The following is a 26,052-nucleotide window of genomic DNA, read 5'->3' on the forward strand; positions in this document are numbered from 1 at the left end:
TTCTCTGACCAGGGGTGGAACCCGGGCCCCCTGCATTGCGAGCACAGAGCCTTAGCCACTGGACCACCAGGGAAGTCCCCAGACATCTTAAGTTAATGATTTCAGTGTCTTTCTATGCATGGGAAGATGCAAGTCTGGGCTCACTGAAATTATTCTTTAGCTATGCAGAAACTATGTGCCAGGCCCTGTTACCTACCTTGAGATATGTAGTGTTATTTCCCCCATTTTATTTACTGAATGTTAATGAGAGTCCCCTTTCCCTAAACTGGAGTCCCCTGGAAGGCTTGTTGACACACAGAAGGCTGGGTCCCACCCCCAGGAGGACTTCTAAGTGTCTAGGTTTAGGTTATTGCCTGAGAACTTGCATTTTAAACAAATTCCCAGGTGATGCTGACGTTACGGGTTTGAGATGCACTGAATTAGAGCAACATTTAATGTTAGTACACAAAGAACCCGTAAATTAGATATTAGCTTCATTTTTCCATGTGAATCAGGGTCCCCGGGAGCCTGAGAGGTAAAGGGGCCAGCTACGCCCACACAGGTACCAGTGGGTCTCATATTACAGACCTCTGAGGGCGGTTGGGACTTGGCCCCAGAGGCATGGGGACAGCCCCTTAAGGAGGTGAAGCTCGGCCAATGTCAACCAGCAAGGTCCGCTCTCCTGCCCCGCCTGCCTCCCTCCCGCCTCCCTCCCGCCTCTCCCCCGCCGCCCCCGACCAGCCTGGCCGGATGCAGGACAGAAAACACGATCCAGGAGGCTGTGCCGGCGCGTCACTGGCTGGCGCTGGGCCAATGACAGCCCCGGGGAGTGTCGTTTCTTAGGGCCGAGGAGGTGGGGGCCGGAACTTCCTGCGTTTCAGGGCCGTTTCAGGGCAGCAAGTCATTTCCCCGGGCCGGTGCGCCCCGAGCCGTGGGCCCGGGGCTGGGCCAGTACCGCCCTTCCCAGCTGGTTTTCCGGAGCGGGAGGGGAAGGACAGGGAGGCCAGGACCCTCCTCCGCGCCTTTGAACTAGTCGTGAGCCCCTGGGACGCGGTGTCCGCCAGGGTCCCGTCGGGCCGCGCGCTCTCCGCGGCCCCAGCGGCGGCATCGGGCTCTGGGTGCCCTTGACCCCGGGGAGACTGAAGTGCCACCTCGCCCCGGGCAAGGCGAGGCGGTGCTAGGCTGAGCCCGCGACACCCGCCTCGGTCGCCCGCCTCTTAGGGCCCCTGCGTCCACGGGCTGCGATGGCGGCGGCGGCGCTGATGGACCCGGCGAAGGTGAGTGGATGGGCTTCAGGCCCTCAGCCGCTCAGCCCCCCACCCTCACGTGCCCGGCGCCGGGGTATCAAAGATGGGCGATGCCCTACGACTTGACTTCTTTTTCATCTTTCTGCTTTTGAGTCCCGGGTCTCCAAGGGTTGGAGGTGGGGAGCAGTCCCTCCCAGCCTAGGGTCCTGAATCCAGTCCAGGTATTATAGAGAGCAGTTCCCATTTCTAAACTCTAGTGGGATGAGGTGGGAAAGGGTTTCCTAGGCACGGGAACCAGCACGTGCAAATGCCTGATTGAACAGGGAGTGTTCAGAGAGCAGGTGGGCTGAAGTCAGCCCTAGAATGGCGGGGTGGGGAGCTGGGCTCTCTACTGAGAGTGTTGGGAGGCACAGAAGGTTTAGAGCAGAGGAGGAAGATGATCTGACTTCGGTCTTAGCAGGGCCCTAAGGATGCTGAGCGGAAAACTGACTGCGGGCTGAGGGTGAAGGCGGGGAGAGCAAGGAGTAGGCTGTTGCAATACTGCAGCCCACGTGACTAGGGCAGGTGGCTGGAGGCCGAAGGAGCGACTGGATTCTAGGTGTGTCTTTTAAGCTAGTCTGACCAGATTTTCTGATGTGGAGGCTGACAAAGAAAAGAGGTGACGTGATGGTTTTTGGTTTTAGCAGCTGGAAGGATGGATGAACCATCAACTGAGAAGGGGAAGTTGGCTGTAGGAGGAATTTTCAGTGGAAACAGAAGTTAGGTTTTGGCCATGTTGAACTCTGAAGTTCCAGGGACCCCTGCGTGAAGTTGAAGGTTAAGCAGCCAGACACACAGTTATGGTGTTCTGAGGAGGCTTAGTTTAGGTTACGAGACACCAAATATACAAAGGGACAATTGACAGACTATATATAAAATAGAGCTCTGACCCACAACCTGCAGCAATCTGCCCAGGCAACCAACCCTCTTATCTACAATAAACAACCCAGGAAGCCATCCTGCTGAAAGTTAGACTTGCAGGAAGCCAGATTGCTATCTCTAGTGACAATCCAGAAAGTTAAACAATAACTTCTGTAACAATTGGCCCCAAAAGACCAGGGCTTAATAGCTGACAACTCCTCTAATTTTTGTTCCTACTTCCAACATAGGACCAACCAGAGAAAGCCAAATATGCACCCCTAACCAATCACATAGGATGCCCTGCGCCTAGTTAGCCTGCCCACAGCTTCCCCATGCCAACAGGGCATACCTGAAGCCTTCCTTTTTTTTCCACTTATAAAGCTTTCCCACTCCTCTGCCTGCCTCTGAGTCTGTACCAGAACATAAGCGATTGACTCTCTTTCTATAGCAAACTCAGAGTAATTAGCCTTTGCTGTTCTCATTTGGTTGGTCTTTATTTTCACAGTTAGAAACACTGAGGGACTTCCCTGGTAGTCCAGTGGTTAAGACTGCACGCTTCCACTCCAGGGGGGGCTGGGTTCGATCCCTGGTCGGGGAACTAAGATCCCACAGGCCGTGCGGCGTGGCCAGAAAAAAAAAAAAAGAAAACAAAAAAAGACACAACCAAGATGTGGCATCTGGTGTCTGGGCAAGGGTGTGTCGGATTTAGGAGGGTGAAACTTCAGGTCATGGTGGCAGTGATGTTAGGGGGAACAGGGAGGGTGGGGCCTGAGAACTGAGAACGGGGTATCTTGCTGGCTTGTTTGGCATCGTAAAGACAGAAGAGGGAGAGTTAGTGTTCATGGTGGTGGTTGGGCAGGGGGCTGTGTGTAGGGAAAGCTGGGTCTGGCAGGTGGCCAAATTTTCCTGGGGGCATAGATATGAGAAGGGGGGCTGAGGCTTCATAGTACTGGAGGTCATTTTTCAGTGAGACCTGGGCTGGTGCTCATTCAGAACGTCTTCATTCTCACCAGGGCTTTGTGGACCCTTGAGGGGGCCGGGGGATTTTCAGTCAGGCTGGGGAATCAACTCAGGGGCAAATGGGGCAAGGTGAGAGAGCCGTTAGACCCTGGTGGGTGGGGGGTAGGAGGACCGGAGAGGTTGGCTTTTGAATGAGTGATTGATGAAAGGACAGAAGAAAAGGGCCAAGGGCGTCTGATGTAGTCCTGGGTGGCTTGGATTGAAGCCAGGAACGGGGCCGCGTGGGGAGGCCTTCACATCAAGGGTGGATGTTGCCCTTGGCAGTGGGAGCCACAGAAGGTCTGGGGGCAGGATGGGATCATGGCTGTATTTGCCAAGAATTCTCTGGACTATCAGGGAGGGGGGAACTCCTTTGAGTTCTTGTGGCTAGACTAATAATAAAAGTAATATTAACAGGAGAAAAACAAATTTTAATGCACATGAAGGTCTCACAGAAATGGGACCTAAAAAGTCGCCAAAGCAGGCAGCTTTTATACTTATTAGACAAGGAAACAATACACTTGTGAGGAACTGACTGGACAAAGAAACTTAGGTTTTGGGTGCCCAATTAGTGAAGAAGCTAAACAAAGTTCGGGTTTCAGGTAGTAAATTAAAGAAGTAACAGTGTTTATTTACATAGGTTTCTTGGCCCAAATTCCCTATTTTTGGCAATAAGGGTGTTCTTTTTTTTTTTTTTAATGTTTTTATTTATTTATTTGGCTGCGCCGGCTCTTAGTTGCTGCATGCGGGCTCTTAGTTGCGGCACGCAGGATCTTAGTTCCCCGACCAGGGACTGAACCCGTGCCCTAGGCAGTGAAAGCGAGGAGTCCTAACCACTGGACTGCCAGGGAAGTCCAAATAAGGATGTTCTTAATGTCCAGATGCAGGGAGTGCACTTTTTACGTGAGAAATTTATTTCCTGTTTTCAGAGAGACAGAAAGGAGGGTCAGAGTGTCCCTTGCGTTGGCTGTTTATTCAGTAACTTTAATTCAAAATAATCAATATGCCATTGAGAAACAGTTAGGGGAGGCCTACCTCGGGTCTGACAGTTCCCTCCTCGAAATCGTCCTCTGTGGAGAGAGAGAATGGGTTAGTGGAGTCCTACAGTTCATTGAACCATTTTCTTAGCTCTGAGAACAGGTTAGTTCAGTTAAACAGTTATACCTTATTTTAGGAGGCAGTGATGCAGGGGGGCTCCCAAAGGTAGGCCTATGGTGCAAGCAGTCAGGTATTTAATAAGAGACATTTCTAGGGAATCCAAAGAAAAACAAAGATTAATGATCGGAGCAGATTATAAACCATTTTATAGACCAGGATGCAGTCAGTCAAGAAGATTTCTCGATGTCAGGGTTGAAGTATCTTTTGCAGTTTGAAATGTCTCTGATGTCTGTCACCAGGTGTTCAGGAAAACTTTCTGAGTGACTCATAGAGTAAAAGGCATGAGGATAGTTTAAATATGAGCCGAGGTGGCAATTTCTCTGAAGTTCATCAAGTCGTTTAGATTCAATTTGCAGGGCTTCAGGGAAAGGGCAGTTTTAGTTCTCGATGATTCCAAACTCAGTTTTAGCTCTCAGTGATTCCAACTCAGAAGGGTGAGAGAAAATTGGAAACATTAAAGAGTTGTACCCAGATATTGGAGGAAACTAGAAAAATTCAGGATCCAGTCCAGTTTTCAAGTAAATGACAAAACCTCAATGAAAACTAATAGCACTAGAATCATATATATAAGTGTGCATTATAGTTTCTATTGAAACATAATTTTGTTCTCTAAAATCACTCTCATTTCTACCAAAGATAGCCAAATTAAGAGGAATTTGTTTGCAGAGTAAGTCTAGAGTCCATAAACTCAGCCTGATTATTTATACAAGTCCAGCAAGAATAGGGCTTAGCCATATAGGCTCTTCTGAATCTGCTTTGCTGGAACTTTTCTAAGGAATTTCCAGATTGAACTCTTAATAGCCTCTCGAGGCCAGGAAGCCACGTCAGACTTATCATCAGACTTGCCTGTAATACCTATAGAATTGGGTGAATTCCTCTCGAGATCCCCCAAATATCCTGAGGTTCCTGTGCCTGCCAGAAGTGACCGTCCTTACTCACGTGGTAAGGTGCTGGGAACCCTGTTAGCAAGGTACCAGGATGCTTTTCCAAAGGACTTGATTGGCCCATAAAGTCAATTTTGGGAATTCCCTGGTGGTCTAGTGGTTAGGACTCCTCACTTTCACTGCCTAGGGTGCGGGTTCAGTCCCTGGTCGGGGAACTAAGATCCCGCAAGCCGCACAGCCAAAAAGAAAAGAAAATAATAATAATTTTAAAATAAAGGCAATCTTAGTTCCTTCAAGCTGTCTGGTCCTATCTGAGTCTACCTGTGTCTCTCTCAAACATGACTTTCCAGTCAAAGCCTTGGCAAGATAACCAGTGTTTCTAATGGTGTCCTATTATAAGGAGAACAGATTCTTATTGAACTTATGCAAGTAACTATATTGCTAAGAAAATAATACTCACAGAGAGTTTCTGAATTCTGGAGAGATCAGGTAGGGGGAAAAAGATAAATGTTTCATTTTTGCTTGCAAAGGTATAATTTACCAAATTGCTGTAAATCTTAAAAAAAAACTTCCTTGTATTTGGAAAACAAAAGGTTAAAAATCAGTAATATTTTAAACAAAAAGTCACAAAAATTACAATCATATTCATCAGTTCATTCAATCCCATGTAATTAATTCTTGTTCTGCTCTGAGTCCAGTTCTTCCGTTAGTTCTGTTGACTTTGCCTGATGATTGAGGATGAGAGCAACAGTGATACTTCCATGAAGTTTGTGAGATTTTTTTTTTAAGGCTCATATGATTTGCCCCGTAAGGTGGATGCCTCGATCACTGGAGATTGTGGAAGGTATACCCAAAGGGAAAACACATTTTTAAAAACTGTTTCTTTGCCCTTGTGAGGGCATCAGCCTTGCAGCAAGGGAGGGCTTCAATCCATCCGGAAAACATATATGTAATAATAAAAACATTCTGATAACCCTTATGTAGTGGCAGTTGAATGAAGTACAGCTGCAGGTGCTCAAAGAGTCCAGAGGGAATATGTCTGAGGCCTCTGGGGACAAAAATTGTTTTTCCCCAGGGTTATGGACTTGACAGGTCAGACATTGCTGGTAGACTGTTTTTGCAATTTTATGGAAATCTTCCTGCCAATGTCTATTTAAGTGCATCTTAAAGGCACTATGGTGGGTGAAGGGATGCAAGAAAAAAAAAATGAGGTTCGCCAGGGAGCTGGGAAGAACCAAGTAGCCATCTTGGGTTTCTCATAGCCCTGACTGTTCATTTAATTTACAGCTATTTTACCCATTTTAATTTCTCTTATTCAGAAGTAGACTGTTGCCATGGTACAAGGACATAAAATGGCAAAATCTGGCAATAAGGGGTCAGGTTTTTTGCAGAAGCAGAATGGATTTTATCTACATGTGCCACAGTCTTTATAGATTCTGTTGCTGCTGCCTTTGCATGACAGTCAGTGCATTTCCCTGATACCTGGGTTCAATCCCTTTAGTATGAGTCTCCATTCTGATGACAGATAACATTTTATGCCAAGACATATATGACTTCAGGAATTTCACATAATTTCTGGAACACTTAGAATACATACTTATACAGACACAACATAAAGAAGACTTAACATGACTTCTAATGTGACAACAGTTTCCATATAATTTAACATATTAAATGCACCTAATTAGTTTAATATCTTTTTATAAGGAGAGAGAATAAATCTTTGAGGGTATTTCAGAGGGCCCCTGAAATATCTCACGTCTCAAAGTTAAAGTCAAAAAGTTTTCATTTAGAATTTGATTTGGGAGAAGTTTGTCAAAAATTTCAAAAAATATTTGACTTAAATAGGTCGCTGTGAAGCAGTGCTTCATTATCCATTTAACCAAAGTAATAATTAAAGACTTCTTAGGCAAATATAGAAGGTTATATAGTTCTGAGCAAAATTTAGGTCTTTTAATAGCGATAGGACTGGGTTTACTTACTGAATCAAAGACGTGATAAAGATATAGAACATAAGTAATTACTTTGACAAGACAGAAGATCTTTGTTTTTTTTCTAGGCACATTACTTAAAGGTAAAGAAAAACCTTTCATAATCTCTTATTATCAAGAGCAGACCAATAGAAAACAAAAACAAACAACCAAAAAAACTTTGTTCTTTTAACAGAGAGAAAAACAAATTCCAATTTTATACCAGTTTACTTTGATATTAAAACTTATTTACATAATTAAATTCATTCTAATCTTATTCAGTCATGACCACACATAAAATTCCTTTCCAAAGAATCCTTTATTCACAAACTTACAATTGTCCATTTTAGTTTGTCCCTTGTTTTCTTTCCCATTTAGAACTAATCAGCTTTAGGACAAAATCACTTTCTTTTTCCATAATAAAAATGTCTCCATACCTTTTCTTATCCCTTACTATATCTGCAGCTTTAACCACATATATTAATTGGAATCCTAATCCTTTGAAATTTTAATTTTTTAGTGAAAACAAAGAAGTAAACAATTGTGAACTTTATTAACATCTTGTGGTGTGACAAACATAAATACGTTTTATAATTTCTAGAAACATGCTATTTCATAGTACAATCTTTCAATAAAGCACAAGATATATTTACTAGAGCCAAACATACTTAGTTTCTCTGTATCAAGAGGCAACAAGTAGGTATAAACCTAGACTTGTTTAGAAACTAATGTTTCAGTACTTTATCGTATTTGGAAATGATTTAGACATCCAGTTAATTCCCATCATTTAATTTAATGTAGCAAAACTCTAAGGGTATAAATTACCAAACAGATTTAGGAAACTATTTAAATGGACATATCATAAAACAACTATTGTCTAAAAGTTCACCTAAAAACTCATCACATTTATATCTGTTCAATTTATTTATTTTTAACAATCAGATTACTCATGAAAATTTCATGAGACATTAAAGCAGTTAGTCATTATCTTGTTTGTTTGTTTGCTGACAAACTGCAACAGAGACATTAGCCCGTTTGACTACTACACCCAGGTAGAACAAAGGTTGTTTATCTACATTACATTTAATGCTAACTCTGAAGATATACCTGTATTAATTTAACCAACAAGTAGCTTTTATTTACTAAAGATTATGAAAAACGTTTGGGTTATTTTTTATTACATATTTGAGACTTTTTATATAAAAAGTCTTTATTTAAGCCAATTAAATAGAGCTCTTTTACAGATTAATTTTGGCAGTGCCATCCAGAGGTAACATACACATATAGACATATAGATAAACTCAACCAGAGATCTCATAGTTCTCATTTTAAAACTTTAGTCATGAATCAGGTACAATAGAAAACTCACTGGTTTATCAGTAACTGTTGGAATGAATTAGATTATTTGCTCAGCTAGCTAGTCTTTTATTATTTGTGTAGAAGACTTTTAAGATCTGGGGCTTCCCTGGTGGCGCAGTGGTTGAGAGTCCGCCTGCCGATGCAGGGGACACGGGTTCGTGCTCCGGTTCGGGAAGATCCCACATGCTGCAGAGCGGCTGGGCCCGTGAGCCATGGCCGCTGAGCCTGCGCGTCCGGAGCCTGTGCTCTGCAGCGGGAGAGGCCACAACAGTGAGAGGCCCGCATACCGCAAAAAAAAAAAAAAAAAAAAAATCTGTATTTGCCCTTGACAAGCAATTCTAGGGAGGCTGTGACTTTAGTTTGAGCAAGAAAGTCCTTTTAACAGTGGGTGTTTGAAAAAGTCTCTCTCTCTTTTTTCTTTTAATTTCAGGTTTTACTGATTGAATTAGTCCGGGCTTAGGCTCAGGCTCTTTGGGCTGTGTTTACATTCAAATACATGACTTATAACTTGAAGGGACAGAGAAAGAAAATATGTTTTGGAGTATACTTGACTATTATCATAGGTCTTAGGGTAATTATTATTAAATGTTTTTCTTAAGTACAGGACAAGTTTGCGCCAATATCCTGATCTACTATAATATCTGCAAGCATTTTGAGAGGACTAGGTGAGACCTTGGGACGAGTAAAGTTCGATGGGCTTTGACTTGTTTCTAGAGTTGTACTTCTGGTTTTGTAGAGCTTTGTAAGACAAACTTTGTAAGACAAAGACAGTTGTTTCTATAAATGCTTAAATATTGGCCTCCAGCCCATTTATTTTCTGATTATTTGTAGGAGAGCCTGGGAAATTGCTGAGAAGATGGGGTGATTTTTAAGAAGGAGAATTTATGTTGGATTTTTGTTTTAAGTCAAATTTCTGTTTTTTTTATTATCTTAATAAGGGATTCTCTAAGACTAGTCGTTATACCTTTTTTTTTCTTTTTATAGAGAATTTGGTCCTCCCATAAGTATCAATATGACAGCTGTTTATTATGAGAGCTCTCAATTGTTTTTTCCTTTTAAATATAGCCAATTTAAAGGATCTGTCATCTGGCCATTGACGAGTAGGATCTTATATTTTCACACAGTGACTGAAACCAATAAGTGTTTTATTATGGCTTAACCAAAGATGCAAGAGGCATCTCACAAGAAGAGTATATAGCCCTCACAAGATCCAAAAAGCCCACTCCCAGAATTAGTCTAAGAAGGTAGAACCTCTTTGTTGCTACAGGTGGTGAGAATGGTGTAGGGAAAATGGTGTCTCCAGCGTCCCACAAAAATCTGGGGCGCCTCCAGCCATAAAACCGATAATTTATGGTATCCGGCAGGCACTACTGGAATGGGACTTTTCCAGCACTAACAACCAATGAAGGTTGCGATGACAGAGGCCCGTTATGGACTGGGACGCCTTATGACAAAGTCCCCTGAGAGCTGGTATGGCTGGACAAAGAGCTTGGCCACCAGATGCACCCCAGTGAATGCACCTTCTGGATGGCAGAGACCAGAGACAGTATTCTCACTGGACACAAAGCCAAGCTCTGAGGACATAAAACAAGATGGAAAGAAAAAACCTCGTCTTTTTTTTTTTTTAATAAAGAACCCAGAGCAGGACTTCCCTGGTGGCGCAGTGGTTAAGAATCCGCCTACCAATGTAGGGGACAAGGGTTTGATTCCTGGTCCAGGAAGATCCCATAAGCCACGGAGCAACTAAGCCCGTGCGCCACAACTACTGAAGCCTGTGCGCCTAGAGCCCATGCCAAGAGAAGCCACCGCGCACAGCAACAAAGACCCAACGCAGCAAAAAAAAAAAAAGAACCCAGAGCAAAGTTTGTCTAAACAGATGCCGGTCTGGTGAGAACTGCTAATTCACCAGTGTGTGAGGCTGGCTTGAACAGCAGGCTCATAGGGCCTATGCCTGTGTTCTGCCCTCTGGTTCCTCCTCGTGACAAACAACACGACAGACAGAGACAGAGAAAAACAGTGACCATCTCTGGGAGGTGAAGGATGAGGACTCCCAAGTCACTAATACAAGGAACTAAGCAGCTCCACAAATATTTTCTCCTGCTAATCTAAATTTAGAGACAGAGAAAGGGGAGTCTCACTACTTTCCCTCCCACCAGAACTTGCAGGCAGAGACCTGGGAGGCCGACTGGGTAAGAAATCTTATTACCTTCTGCAGTCTTTGTCAGATGCCCCCGGATCTACAGCATCCTCAGGGCGGGAAGCAGGCTCCAGCCAGCCTCCTGCCTGGCTCACCAACTGTCAGGAAGGGGGAAATTTCCCCCTCTACCCCTCTTTTGAGATTGTGGCTGGACTAATAATCAGATTGACACAAGACAGATTAATAGGTGAAAAGGAAACAAATTTTAATTCCTGCGCATGGAGGTCTCATAGAAATGGGACCTAAGAAGTGGCCAAAGCAGGCAGCTTTTATACTTTTTGGACAAAGAACCAACAAACTTATGAGGAATTGACTAGACAAAGAAATTAGGTTTTGGGTACCCAATTAGTGAAAAATCTAAACAGAGTTTGGGCTTCAGGTAGTAAATTAAAGAAGTAACAAAGTTTGTTTGTATAGGCTTCTTGTCCCTGAAATCCCTATCTTTGGTGATAAGGGTGTCTTTCTCCCTCCAGATTGAGATAGAAAGACACCCTTTTACATGAGACATTCATTTACTTTTACATGAGAGGTTCATTTCTTGCTTTCAGGGAGACAGAAAGGAGTGTCCCCCTTGTGCTGGCCGTTTCTTAAGTAAATTTAATTCAAAATAATCAATATGACATTGAGGCACATTTTGGGGTGCCCTACCCTGAGCCCCAGCGATACCATGTAAAGAGTGACAGCGCATGGAGATGGCTATGATGTGGGCTGGGATGGGGAGGGGGTGGAGCAACAATGGGGATGCAGTGGTGAGGTCCAGGGTTTGAGGAAATGTACAGTCCAAAGAGTGATATGCATGTGGGGAGGGCATGTGAGCTGTCTCCCCCAGGGCCCTGGTACGGGGGATCATGGAGAAGATTGAGCCCATGTTTGTTTGTATCTGGAAGGCGTGACATCGGCGACACTAGGGGCCCTGCACTTCAGGCCCAGAGCATTGCTGGCATTGCTGTGGGCTAAGAAAGCAGTCATAGAAGGCATGGAGCCAGGGCCTGGGATCTCCTCTGAGTTGGGAAGCTGGGGAGGAGGGTGAACAGGGGGTAGACAGGGAGTCCTGAGGAGAGAAGCTGATCATGGAATGAACTGTCCCCATCATGGCAGGACTGTGTGACCTTTGAGGACGTGACCATTTACTTCTCCCAGGAGGAGTGGAGACTCCTTGATGAGGCTCAGAGACTCCTGTACTGCGATGTGATGCTGGAGAACTTTGCACTGATAGCCTCACTGGGTAAGGCTTTCACACCCACCCAGGTGTCCTCAGCTCATCTCTGCCCATCCTCTTTTCCCAAGAAGAGGCTCTTTCCTTCCCACAGCCAGACTGTGGGCACTGCTTCCTTCCCCCCACCTTTTTCTAAAAAATAAATTTATTTATTTTATTTATTTATTTTTGGCTGCGTTGGGTCTTCGTTGCTGCGTGCGGGCTTTCTCTAGTTGTGGAGAGCGGAGGTTACTCTTCATTGAGGTGTGCAGGCTTCTCCTTGCAGTGGCTTCTCTTGTTGAGGAGCACGGGCTCGAGGCATGCAGGCTTCCATAGTTGTGGCACGTGGGCTCAGTCATTGTGGCTCACAGGCTCTAGAGCGCAGGCTCAGTAGTTGTGGCGCACGGGCTTAGTTGCTCCGTGGCATGTGGGATCTTCCCGGACCAGAGCTCCAACCCATGTCCCCTGCATTGGCAGGCGGATTCTTAACCACTGCGCCACCAGGGAAGTCCCCCTTCCCCCCTTTCTGGTATATGTGCCGTGGATTCCAGAGCTCAGCTGTGTGCAGGGTCCCACGCTCTCCCCAAGCAGCCCCAACACCTGCTGCCCTGAAGCCTTGTGGGGAAGGGTCTCAGAAGGAAGAGTCTTGCAGTCAGCCCAGTGGATCCCATCTGACTCGGCCACTGCCTGCCTGGGTGATCGTCCAGATCTATGACAGTTCTGTTCTGTTCTTTTCCTTTAACTAACATTTCCTAACGCCTGACTGCCAGGAATTCTAGGCACTGGTAGTTACTATTTGCTATGACCACTGAGATGTTCCTTGTGTGTTCCTTTTGTAATATTTTGTTTTCTTTCCTGTGGTCTATTGTGGGGTAGTTCACCAGGGCAAGTGCTGGCCCCTTACCTGTCCTGTCTTCCCCATAGGACTTACATCTTTCAGGTCTCATGTAGTTGCCCAGCTGGAGATGGGGGCAGAGCCCTGGGTGCCTGACCAAGTGGACATGACGTCAGCCATGGCAAGAGGGGCATATAGAGGGCTTGGCTCAGGTAAGTGACAGATGGGGGACCATGTGACATCACTACTGTCTTCACATCATACCTGCCACTTTTCTCGTGTTCATCGTTGTTTTGGTGCCAAAGCCTTATATCTCTTCCACCTTTCCTTTCCTGTTCTTGACACATTGCCTACTTGTCATTTCTGCTTTGACTTGGGGCCCCTGGCTGTGTCCCTCACTGTTTCCACAGCTCCCTCTGCAGCACTCTCCAATGTGGACCTGCACTTAATATGTCATGAGATGTACACATTTCCTCTTATAGTCCTTGAACACCAGCTAGCCAGTTGCAATCAGATTTTCCCGGGCCTGGACACATCCTTCTGTACAGTCCTCATGGATAACCAGCAGCCAGGGCTCCCCTGAAAAGCCTTTGTATAGAAGTGAGGAGGAGACTTGCCTTTCCACCTGATACTGTGCACATCTTTGTGTCCTTGCTCCTGGTAAGGCCTCCCCTATTTCGTGACCTTACCAGGCACAGCACATCAGAGAAGACCATTCCTTATCCTGACCTCAGGCCTTTCATCTTGCCAATAATCCCATGGACCCATTCCTGGATCAGACTTGCATTTGTGATTGGGTTGTCACCAGCATTTTTCTACTTTCAGATTTTTGCCATGGAACAGAGGGTGAGGAGTCACCTGCTGAGCTTAGTGTTTCTGTAGAAGTGTCACAGGACATGAATCCCAAGGTGGTTCCATCCACCCAGAAAGGCTATCCCTGTGACCCCTGTGGCCTACACCTGAAAGACACTGTGCACCCGGCCGAACACCAGGCAACACATCCCAGGCAGAAACCACATGTGTGTGAGGCATACAGGAGAGAGTTCAAGTTCAATGCCAACCTTCACCAACCACAGATGCAGCCGAACGTGGACAGGCCTATCGCAAGGAACGAAGGCAGCGCCTTGCTTGTGAAGAACTGCAGAGATGACACATCAAAGAAACCTTTCACACTGAGGGAGAGTGGGAAGGCCTTTGTGTCCAGATGTAGTTTTCTCCAGCACCAGGTCACTCCCCATGTAGTGGAGCCACACCACAGCTCCGAAGGCGTGGTGGATTTTCCCACTATGCAGTGCCGTAAGAAGTGCAGTGAATTTCAGAATGCTCTCAGTGACAACTCCTCACTTGTTCAGCAGAGGACCCACACTGGAGAAAGGCCTTATGAGTGCAGCAAATGTGGGATATTCTTCAGCTACGCCGCTGGCCTCTTTCAACACCAGAGAGATCACAATCGAGGAAAGCCTTATGAGTGTGGTGAATGTGGGACATTCTTTAGCCAGCAGTCCAGTCTCATCAAACATCAGAGAGTTCACACTGGTGAAAGCCCTCATGTGTGCAGCGAATGCGGGAAATTCTTTAGCCGAAGCTCCAATCTTATTCAACATAAGAGGGTGCACACTGGAGAAAAGCCTTATGAGTGCAGTGAATGTGGGAAATTCTTTAGCCAACGTTCCAACCTCATTCACCATAAGAGGGTTCATACAGGTAAAAGTGCTCATGAGTGCAGTGAGTGTGGGAAATCCTTCAACTGCAACTCCAGCCTAATTAAGCATTGGAGAGTTCACACTGGAGAAAAACCTTATAAGTGCAATGAATGTGGGAAATTCTTTAGCCACTTTGATGGACTTGTTCAACATCAGATAGTTCACACTGGTGAACGACCCTATGGGTGCAGCGTTTGTGAGAAAGCCTTCAGCCGAAGCTCCGACCTCATGAAACATCAGCGAGTTCACACTGGTGAACGGCCTTATGAGTGCAGTGAATGTGGGAAACTGTTTAGCCAAAGCTCCAGCCTCAATAGCCATCGGAGACTTCACACTGGTGAACGGCCTTATCAGTGCCCTGAATGCGGGAAATTCTTTAGCCAACGCTCCAGCTTCAATAACCATCGGAGACTTCACACTGGTGAGCGGCCTTATGAGTGCCTTGAATGTGGGAAAACCTTCAGACAAAGTTCTAATCTGAGGCAGCACCAGAAAGTTCACAAACCAGATAAGCCATATAAGTGCAATGAATGTGAAAAAGCCTTCAGCCAAAGGTCTACCCTCATCCGGCATCAGAAAATTCACACCAGAGAAAGGAGTTCAGAGAATGTGCACCCTCCTTCTTCTGCACGACAGCACCCACTAGAGATTAACTCTGAGAGTGGTCTTTATGAGGGAGCTGTCAGCCAGAAGTTGAACCTTGTTCATCCAATTATCTATGCTGGAGAGATTCCCAATGGATGCTAGATATATTGGAAGCTTTCTGGAGCAAGGTTGCATTTTCTGACCACAGACTTTGCCAGAGTTTTTCTCACTGCTAATGTCTATGGTAGAAGTCATCTCAGTTCTGCCCACTGGCAGGTCTCCAGAGTGTGCATCAGCCACTTTCCTGTGCTCACGAAAGACAGGCCTCTGTTTCCTCTTTCCAGGAGGGAATCATGAGTAGCCTGAGGCCATGGGAAGATGTCATTCCCTCCCCCTGTGACTGGTTTAGCTGTGGACATGACCCTTCTTTGGCCATGAAGACCTGAGCTGGGTCCTACTGGCAGCTTGCAGAGGTTTCCCTTTTTCAAGGACATTTGTTTATCTTGTGTGATGCTTGTGATGGATTCATCCAGCTTCCACCTTACCCATCTTAACAACTATTTACTTTACATTGCTCTGGTTTGGGTGATAAGAGCCTTATTGATAAAGCCACCTTTAATCTTCTGTGTTCTGATAACTGTGGAGTGGGTTGAGAACAGAATTAAGGTCTACCAAACCAAAGGGGTCTCCAAATTTATTGCCTCAGGGAAGAGCAGGATGGCAGAGTGCAGTTTTCAGTCCAGATTTGGCCTCATTTGTGTTGCTACCCAAGGCATCCTAGGGAAGCTTGTAGGGCTTTGTGGGCCTAATGTTGTGGTCTGAATGGCATGGATTTTTGTGAATCAAAGATTACTCTGAGGAATGGGAGGTTGTGCAACCTCCAGTGCATCTGGAAGCAGCATGAGTTGGGCCCCTTGTTTACTGGGGATACCTCCTATTCCTTAGCACTGTTGAGTAGACACTGTTTACCTGGCCCCTGCCAAGGAGTTATATGCCCTTGATATCTAATGTTCCAGTATATGTCACCTACTGTAAGACTTACTGGGTCCAGTTGGCAAACTAGAGGGAATGTACTTGTTCTAAAAATGCATCCACAAATGTTCCCTTAAATGTGACTGCAGGATTTAGGATTTGCAGAAGTTCTCAGGACCTCCAGACCTCTGTCCTTATGACTAAGTTCACCGGCAGAGCAAATTATCTAAAGGTTTTGTGGAATACTGCAGGCTCTCTGCATTATTCATGTCAAAGCCATTGCTGTGTTGGCAGGAAAATGAGGACTAAGAGAAGGTAGATCCTGTACCCCAGGGATGAGGCATTTGTGACATAACCAGCCATCTCTGCTGCCAGCACATGAGGAGAGAGGTAGTAGAGCCAATATGGGGTTGCCAAATCTTCTAGTTTTCCAAAATGAGTAGGAGGTCAGATCCTTATGTGCAACAATTTCTTTTAATGCTTTGTTGAGATATAATCTTCATGGAATAATGGGCTGTATGTATTTAATGTGTACACTTTGATAAGTTTTAAAATATGTATACACTCAGGGAACCAATACCACAATTATGATAATGAACTTATCTATCACCCACAAAGCTACCTCATGCCCCTTTACTATCCCTCCTTGCCTTCCCCAGGGAACCATTACCTACATCCCAAGGAAACCATTGATTTACCTTTTTTTTCCTCTATAGATTTGTTTGCCTTTCCTAGAATTTTATACGATTGGAATCATAAAGTATTTATACTCTATTTTTGGTCTGTTTTTCTTCATATAGCATAATCATCTTGAGAATCATCCATTCTGTGTGTATGAGTAGTTCATTCCTTTTACTGCTGAGTAGTAGTGCTCTGTTGAATGAATACCACAGTTTTTATGCTTTTTTTCAAATTAAAAAATATCTCATAAAATACACAACATAAAATTTACTGTCTTAACCATTCTTAGGTGCACAGTTCAGCGGTATTAAGTACAGTCATATTGTGCAACTATCACCATTATTCATCTCTAGAGTTCTTTACATTTTGCAAAACTGAAACTATACCCATTAAACAATAACTCCCTATTTCCCCCTTCCCCAAGCCCCTGAAAACCAATATTCTACTCTCTGTAATGGAATTTGACTACTCTAGTTATCTCATATAAATGGAGCTATATATTATTTGTCTTTTTGTGACTGGCTTATTTCACTTAGCATAATGTCCTCAAGTTTCATCCATGTTATAACATGTGTCAGAATTACATTACTTTTTAAGCTGAATAATATGCCATTGTATGTATATGTCATATTTTGCTTATTCATTCATCCCTCAATGGATACTTGATTTATTTCCACCTTTTGGTTTTTGTAACTAATGCTGCTGTGAACTTGGGTGTACGAATCTCTCTTTGAAACCCTGCTTTCTATTCTTTTGGATATATACCTGAAAGTGGAATTACTGGATCATACAGTAATTATATTTTTAATTTTTTGAGGAAAAAAAATTGTGCTGTGTTTCCCACAGTGGCTATACCATTTTACATTTTCAGCAAGGGTCCTAATTTTTCCACATTCTCACTAACACTTGTTTTTTCGGATTTTTGTTTGTTTGTTTTGGATAGTATCTATCTTGATGAGTATGAAGTGGTATCTTGTTTTGATTTGTATTTCTATAATGATTCATGATGGTAACTATTGTTTCATGTGCTTACTGGTCATTTGTATATCTTCTTTAGGAAAATGTCTATTCAGGTCCTTTCTCCATTTTTGAATTGGATTGTTTACGTTTTGATGTTGCTGAGGTTTAGAAATTCTCTATATATACTGGATATTAATCTCTTATTAGGTTTGTGATTTGCAGATAATTTCTCCCATTCTGTGGGTTGCCTTTTTACTATGTTGATAGTGTGTCCTTTGATACACAAAAGTTTGAAATTTTCATGAGGTCCAAGTTGTCTTTTTTCTTTTTTTCTTTTTTTGCCCATGCCTTTGGTATTATATCCAGAAAATCATTGCCAAATCCAATGTTATGAAATTTTCCAATGTTTTCTTCTAAGAGTTCTATAGTTTTGGGTCTTACATTCAGGTCTTTGATCTATTTTGAGTTAATTTTTGTGAAAGGTGTTAGATAAGGTTCCAGCTTCATTCTTTTGCAGGTGGATATTCAGTTTTCCCGTTGATTGATTTTGTCAAAAATTATTTGACTGTATATGGGAGGGCTTATTTCTGGACTCTATTCTATTCCATTGATCTATACTTTTTTCTTTATGTCAATACCTCACATTAATGTGGCTTTGTAGTAAGTTTTGAAATTGGAAAATGTGAGTCCTGCAATATTGATCTTCTTTATCAAGATTGTTTTAGCTATTCAGGGTCCCTTGAGAATCCATATGAATTTTAGCATAGATTTTTGTTTCTGCAAAAAAAAAATTACTGGTATTTTGGTAGGGATTGCATGAAATCTTTAGATTGCTTTGGGTAGAATCGACATCTTAACAACATTCAGTCATCTAATCCATGAATGTGGGATATGTTTTCATTTATTTATGTCTTCTTTAATTTTTTTCAGTAATGTTTTACGGTTTTAAATGAAGTTTTTACCTCCTTGGTTAAGTTACTTCTTAAGTGTTTTATTCTTATTGATGCTGTTGTAAAAGGAATTGTTTTCATAATTTTCTACTCAGATTGTTCATTGTTCATATATAGAAATGCAACTGATTTTTCTGTGTTGGTTTTGTATCCTACTTTGTTGAATTAATTTATTAGTTCTAATAGTAATTTTGTGGAGTCTTGAGGGTTTTGGGGATTTAAGATTATTTCATCTGTGAACAAAGATGATTTTACTTACTCTTCTCCAATTTGGATGCCTTTTATTTCTTTTTCTTGCCTAATTGCTCTGGCTAGAACTTCCAGTACTATGTTGAATAGAAATGGTGAGAGTGGGCATTCTTTCCTTACTCCTGATTGAAAAGCTGTTAGTTCTTCACCATTGAATATGATATTAGCTGTGGGTTTTTTATGCATTGCTTTTATTATGTTGAGGTAGTTTCCTTCTATTGCTAATTTGTTGAGTGTTTTTATAGTGAAAGAGTGTTGAATTTTGTCAAATGCTTTTTCTCCAGCAATTGAGATGATCAAGTTGTTTTCTCCCTTTATCCTGTTATGTGTTAGATAATTTTCATATATTGAATGATCCTTGCATTCCAGGAATAAATACCACTTGAACACGGTGTTTAGTCCTTTTAGTATGCTGCTGAATTCTGTCTGCTAGTATTTTGCTAAGGATATTTGCATCAGTATTCATAAGGGATATAGGTCTATACTTTTCTTGTAGTATATTTTTCTGGCTTTGATATCAAGGGAAATGAATTAATGTGTTATCCTTCAACGTTTTGGAAATTTTTTGACAAGGATTAATGTTAATTCTTCTTTAAATGTTTGGTAAAATTCAACAATAAAGCTTTCAGGTCCATAGCTTTGTTGTTGGGAGGTTTTTGATCACTCATTAACATGAATGAATTCATTGAATTCCCTCATTCATTTTGCTTAATAGTTACAGTTTTATTCAGATATTCTCTTTCTTCATGGCTCTGTCCTGATAGATTTTGTTTCCAGGAATTTGTCTATTATTTCATCTAAGTTATCCACTTTTTTTTCATACACTTGTTCATAGTACTCTAGTAATCCTTTTTATTTCTGTAGAATCAGTTGTAATGTTTCCACTTCTATTTTTGTTTTTAGTAATTTATGCCTTCTTTAGTCATTCTAGCTAAAGGTTTGTCAATTTTGTTAATCTTTTTTGAAGAGCCATCTTCTGGACTCATTGACTTTTCTCTATTGTTTTTCTAGGTGTGCTGTGCGTTTTGTTTTCTTTCATCTCTGATTATTTTCTAATATTCTCTGTGATTTCTTCTTTGTTCCATTGATTGTTTAAGGGTATGTTGTTTAATTTCCACAAATTTGTGAATTTTTCAGTTTGCCTTTTGTTACCAATTTCTATCTTCATCTGATTGAGGTTGGAGAAGACACTTTGTGTAATATCTATCTTTTAAAACCAATTAAGCCCGGAGTGGGGAAGATGGCGGAAGAGAAAGACGCGGAGATCACCTTCCTCTCCACAGATACACCAGAAATTCATCTACACGTGGAACAACTCCTACAGAACACCTACTGAACGCTGGCAGAAGACCTCAGACCTCCCAAAAGGCAAGAAACTCCCCCACATACCTGGGTAGGGCAAAAGATAAAAGAATAAACAGAGACAAAAGGATAGGGACGGGACTTGCACCAGTGGGAGGGAGCCGTGAAGGAGGAAAGGTTTCCACACACAAGAAGCCCCTTCGCAGGCGGAGACTGTGGGTGGCGGAGGGGGAAAGCTTTGGAGTAGCGGAGGAGAGCACAGCAACAGGGGTGTGGAGGGCAAAGTGGAGAGATTCCCGCACAGAGGATCGGTGCCGACCGGCACTCACCAGCCAGAGAGGCTTGTCTGCTCGGCCGCCAGGGCGGGTGGGGCTGGGAGCTCAGGCTCGGGCTTCGCTCGGAGCGCAGGGAGAGGACGGGGGCTGGCGGCGTGAACACAGCCTGAAGGGGTTAGTGCACCACGGCTGGCCGGGAGGGAGTCCGGGAAAAAGTCTGTACTTGCCAAAAAGGCAAGAGACTTTTTCTTCCCTCTTTGTTTCCTGGTGTGCGAGGAGAGGGGATTAAGAGTGCTGCTTAAAGGAGCTCCAGAGATGGGCGCGAGCCACGGCTAAAAGCGCGGACCCGAAACGGGTGTGGGACGCTGGGGCTGCTGCCGCCGCCGCCAAGAAGCCTGTGTGCGAGCTCAGGTCACTGTCCACGTCCCCTTTCTGAGGAGCCCGTGCAGCCCGCCACTGCCGGGGCCCCGGGATCCAGGGACGGCTTCCCCGGGAGAGTGCACGGCATGCCTCGGGCTGGTGCAACGTCACGCCGGCCTCTTCTGCCACAGGCTCGCCCCGCACTCCGTACCCCTCCCTCCCCCCGCCCTGAGTGAGCCAGAGTTTCCGAAGCGGCTGCTCCTTTAACCCCATCCTGTCTGAGTGAAGAACAGACACCCTCAGCGACCTACATGCAGAGGCGGGGCCGAATCCAAAGTTGAGACCCGGGAGCTGTGAGAATAAAGAAGAGAAGGGGAAATCTCTCCCAGCAGCCTCAGAAGCAGCGGATTAAAGCTCCACAATCAACTTGATGTACCCTGCATCTGTGGAATACATGAATAGACAACGAATCATCCCAAATTGAGGAGGTGGACTTTGAGAACAAGATTTATGATTTTTTCCCCTTTTCCTCTTTTTGTGACTGTGTATGTGTATGCTTCTGTGTGAGATTTTGTCTATAGAGCTTTGCTTCCACCATTTGTCCTAGGGTTCTATCCATCCTTTTTTTTTTTTCTTCTTCTTAATAGTTATTTTTTATTTTAATAACTTTATTTTATCTTATCTTTCTTTTATTTTACTTTATCTTCTTTCTTTCTTTCTTTCCTTCCTTCCCTCCTTTAGACAACGAATCATCCCAAATTGAGGAGGTGGACTTTGAGAGCAAGATTTATGATTTTTTCCCCTTTTGCCCTTTTTCTGAGTGTATATGTGTATGCTTCTGTGTGAGATTTTGTCTGTAGAGCTTTGCTTCCACCATTTGTCCCAGGGTTCTATCCGTCTTTTTAAAAAAAATTTTCTTGGGCCTCCCTGGTGGCGCAAGTGGTTGAGAGTCCGCCTGCCGATGCAGGGGATACGGGTTCGTGCCCCGGTCTGGGAGGATCCCATATGCCGCGGAGCGGCTGGGCCCGTGAGCCATGGCCGCTGAGCCTGCGCGTCCGGAGCCTGTGCTCCGCAACGGAGGAGGCCACAACAGTGAGAGGCCCGCATACCGCAAAAAAAAAAAAAAAAAAAAAAAAAAAAAATTTCTTAATAATTATTTTTTATTTTAATAACTTTATTATATTTTATCATACTTTATTCTGTTGTACTTTATCTTCTCCCTTTCTTTTTTTACTACCTTCCCTCCTTCCTCCCTCCCTCCCTCCCTCCTTTCTTTCTTTCTTTCCTTCTTTCTACTTCTACTAATTCTCTCTTTCTACTTTTTCTCCCTTGTATTCTGAGCCGTGTGGATGAAAGGCTCTTGGTGCTGCAGCCAGGAGTCAGTGCTGTGCCTCTGAGGTGGGAGAGCCAACTTCAGGACACTGGTCCACAGGAGACCTCCCAGCTCCACATAATATCAAACAGTGAAAATCTTCCAGAGATCTCCATCTCAACACCAGCACCCAGCTTCACTCAACGACCAGCAAGCTACAGTGCTGGACACCCTATGCCAAACAACTAGCAAGACAGGAACACAACCACACCCATTAATAGAGAGACTGCCTAAAAGCATAAAAAGTCCACAAACACTCCAAAACACACCACCAGACGTGGACCTGCCCACCAGAAAGACAAGATCCAGCCTCATCCACCAGAACACAGGCACTAGTCTCCTCCACCAGGAAGACTACACAACCCACTGAACCAAACTTATCCACTGGAGACAGACACCAAAAATAACAGGAACGAAGAATCTGCAGCCTGCAAAAAGGAGACCCCCAAACAAAGTAAGATAAGCAAAATGAGAAGACAGAAAAAAACACACAGCAGGTGAAGGAGCAAGATAAAAACCCACCAGACCTAACAAATGAAGAGGAAATAGGCAGTCTACCTGAAAAAGAATTCAGAATAATGATAGTAAAGATGATCCAAAATCTTGGAAATAGAATAGATAAAATGCAAGAAACATTTAACAAGGACCTAGAAGAACTAAAGATGAAACAAGCAACGATGAGCAACACAATAAATGAAATTAAAAATACTCTAGATGGGATCAATAGCAGAATAACTGAGGCAGAAGAACGGATAAGTGACCTGGAAGATAAAACAGTGGAAATAACTGCTACAGAGGAGAATAAAGAAAAAAGAATGAAAAGAACTGAGGACAGTCTCAGAGACCTCTGGGGCAACATTAAATGCACCAACATTTGAATTACAGGGGTTCCAGAAGAAGAAGAGAAAAGGAAAGGGACTGAGAAAATATTTGAAGAGATTATAGTTGAAAACTTCCCTAATATGGGAATGGAAATAGTTAATCAAGTCCAGGAAGCACAGAGAGTCCCCTACAGAATAAATCCAAGGAGAAATATGCTAAGACACATATTAATCAAACTGGCAAAAATTAAATACAAAGAAAGCATATTAAAAGCAGCAAGGGAAAAACAACAAATAACACACAAGGGAATCCCCATAAGGTTAACAGCTGATCTTTCAGCAGAAACTCTGCAAGCCAGAAGGGACTGGCAGGACATATTTAAAGTGATGAAGGAGAAAAACCTGCAACCAAGATTACTCTACCCAGCAAGGATCTCATTCAGATTTGATGGAGAAATTAAAACCTTTACAGACAAGCAAAAGCTGAGAGCGTTCAGCACCACCAAACCAGCTTTACAACAAATGCTAAAGGAACTTCTCTAGGCAAGAAACACAACAGAAGGAAAATACCTAAAATAACGAACCCAAAACAATTAAGAAAATGGGAATAGAAACATACATATCGATAATTACCTTAAATGTAAATGGACTAAATGCTCCCACCAAAAGACACAGATTGGCTGAATGGATACAAAAACAAGACCCATATATATGCTGTCTACAAGAGACCCACTTCAGACCTAGAGACACATACAGACTGAAAGTAAGGGGATGGAAAAAGATATTCCATGCAAATGGAAACCAAAAGAAAGCTGGAGTAGCAATTCTCATATCAGACAAAATAGACTTTAAAATAAAGACTATTAGAAGAGACAAAGAAGGACATTACATAATGATCAAGGGATCGATCCAAGAAGAAGATATAACAATTGTAAATATTTATGCACCCAACATAGGAGCACCTCAATACATAAGGCAAATACTAACAGCCATAAAAGGGGAAATCGACAGTAACACATTCATAGTAGGGGAGTTTAACACCCCACTTTCACCAATGGACAGATCATCCAAAATGAAAATAAGGAAACACAAGCTTTAAATGATACATTAAGCAAGATGGACTTAATTGATATTTATAGGACATTCCATCCAAAAACAACAGAATACACATTTTTCTCGAGTGCTCATGGAACATTCTCCAGGATACATCATATCTTGGGTCACAAATCAAGTTTTGGTAAATTTAAGAAAATTGAAATTGTATCAAGTATCTTTCCTGACCACAACGCTATGAGACTAGATATCAATTACAGGAAAAGATTTGTAAAAAATACAAACACATGGAGGGTAAACAATACATTACTTAATAACGAAGTGATCACTGAAGAAATCAAAGAGGAAATTTAAAAAAAGGAAACAAATGACAATGGAGACACGACTACCCAAAACCTATGGGGTGCAGCAAAAGCAGTTCTAAGAGGGAAGTTTATAGCAATACAATCCCACCTTAAGAAACAAAACATCTCGAGTAAACAACCTGACCTTGCACCTAAAGCAATTAGAGAAAGAAGAACAAAAACAACCCAAAGTTAGCAGAAGGAAAGAAATCATAAAAATCAGATCAGAAATAAATGAAAAAGAAATGAAGGAAATGATAGCAAAGATCAATAAAACTGAAAGCTGGTTCTTTGAGAAGATAAACAAAATTGATGAACCATTAGCCAGACTCATCAAGAAAAAAAGGGAGAAGACTCAAATCAGTAGAATTAGAAATGAAAAAGGAGAAATAACAACTGACACTGCAGAAATACAAAGGATCATGAGAGATTACCACAAGCAACTCTATGCCAATAAAATGGACAACCTGGAAGAAATGGGCAAATTCTTAGAAATGCAGAACCTGCCAAGACTGAACCAGGAAGAAATAGAAAATATGAACTGACCAATCACAAGCACTGAAATTGAAACTTTGATGAAAAATCTTCCAACAAACAAAAGCCCAGGACCAGATGGCTTTACAGGCGAATTCTACCAAACATTTATAGAAGAGCTAACACCTATCCTTCTCAAACTCTTCCAAAATATAGCAGAGGGAGGAACACTCCCAAATGCATTCTACGAGGCCACCATCACCCTGATAGCTAAACCAGACAAGGATGTCACAAAGAAAGAAAACTACAGGCCAATATCACTGATGAACATAGATGCAAAAATCCTCAACAAAATACAAGCAGCATCCAACAGCACATTAAAAGAATCATACACCATGATCAAGTGGGGTTTATTCCAGGAATGCAAGGATTCTTCAATATATACAAATCAATCAACGTGACACACCATATTAACAAATTGAAGGAGAAAAACCATATGATCATCTCAATAGATGCAGAGAAAACTTTCAACAAAATTCAACACCCATTTATGATAAAAACCCTTCAGAAAGTAGGCATAGAGGGAATTTTCCTCAACATAATAAAGGCCATATATGACAAACCCACAGCCAACCTCGTCCTCAGTGGTGAAAAACTGAAAACATTTCCACTAAGATCAGGAACAAGACAAGGTGGCCCACTCTCACCACTCTTATTCAACATAGTTTTGGAAGTTTTAGCCCCAGCAATCCGAAGAAAAGGAAATAAAAGGAATCCAAATCAGAAAAGAAGTAAAGCTGACACTGTTTGCAGATGACATGATACTATACCTAGAGAATCCTAAAGATGCTACCAGAAAACTACTAGAGCTATTCAATGAATTTGGTAAAGTAGCAGGATACAAAATTAATGCACAGAAGTCTCTGGCATTCCTATACACTAATGATGAAAAATCTGAAAGTGAAATCAAGAAAACACTTCCATTTACCATTGCAACAAAAAGAATAAAATATCCAGGAATAAACCTACCTAAGGAGACAAAAGACCTGTATGCAGAAAATTATAAAGACACTGATGAAGGAAATTAAAGATGATACAAATAGATGGAGAGATATAGCATGTTCTTGTATTGGAAGAATCAACATTGTGAAAATGACTCTACTACCCAAAGCAATCTACAGATTCAATGCAATCCCTATCAAACTACCACTGGCATATTTCACCGAAC

At 42.8% G+C, this 26,052-nt stretch overlaps 1 protein-coding gene across 2 annotated transcripts; it reads left to right on the forward strand.

Moving 5' to 3' along the window:
- The first annotated feature begins 875 nt into the window (after positions 1-875).
- On the forward strand, positions 876-17,151 carry ZNF792 (zinc finger protein 792). 2 transcript variants are annotated; one of them, XM_060084845.1, is made up of 4 exons: positions 876-1,256; positions 11,792-11,918; positions 12,813-12,935; positions 13,549-17,151. In XM_060084845.1, exons 1-4 carry the CDS (start codon positions 1,224-1,226, stop codon positions 15,171-15,173), a joined length of 1,908 nt encoding a protein of 635 aa, XP_059940828.1. In that variant the 5' UTR covers positions 876-1,223; the 3' UTR covers positions 15,174-17,151. The 2 variants fall into 2 exon arrangements, with proteins under 2 accessions (XP_059940828.1, XP_059940829.1); XM_060084846.1 differs by lacking the exon at positions 11,792-11,918.
- Positions 17,152-26,052: the final 8,901 nt, after the last annotated feature.

The sequence above is a fragment of the Mesoplodon densirostris genome, chromosome 19, assembly GCF_025265405.1.
Source record: "Mesoplodon densirostris isolate mMesDen1 chromosome 19, mMesDen1 primary haplotype, whole genome shotgun sequence".
Taxonomy (NCBI): Eukaryota; Metazoa; Chordata; class Mammalia; order Artiodactyla; family Ziphiidae; genus Mesoplodon; species Mesoplodon densirostris.

Bases quoted from the DNA above. Each gene is read 5' to 3' on its own strand.
- ZNF792 (XM_060084845.1), top strand. From the start codon at position 1,224: ATGGCGGCGGCGGCGCTGATGGACCCGGCGAAG. The intron at 11,919-12,812 runs GTAAGGCTTTCA...TCTTCCCCATAG, and splicing joins TGCACTGATAGCCTCACTGG to GACTTACATCTTTCAGGTCT. The intron at 12,936-13,548 runs GTAAGTGACAGA...TTCTACTTTCAG, and splicing joins ATATAGAGGGCTTGGCTCAG to ATTTTTGCCATGGAACAGAG.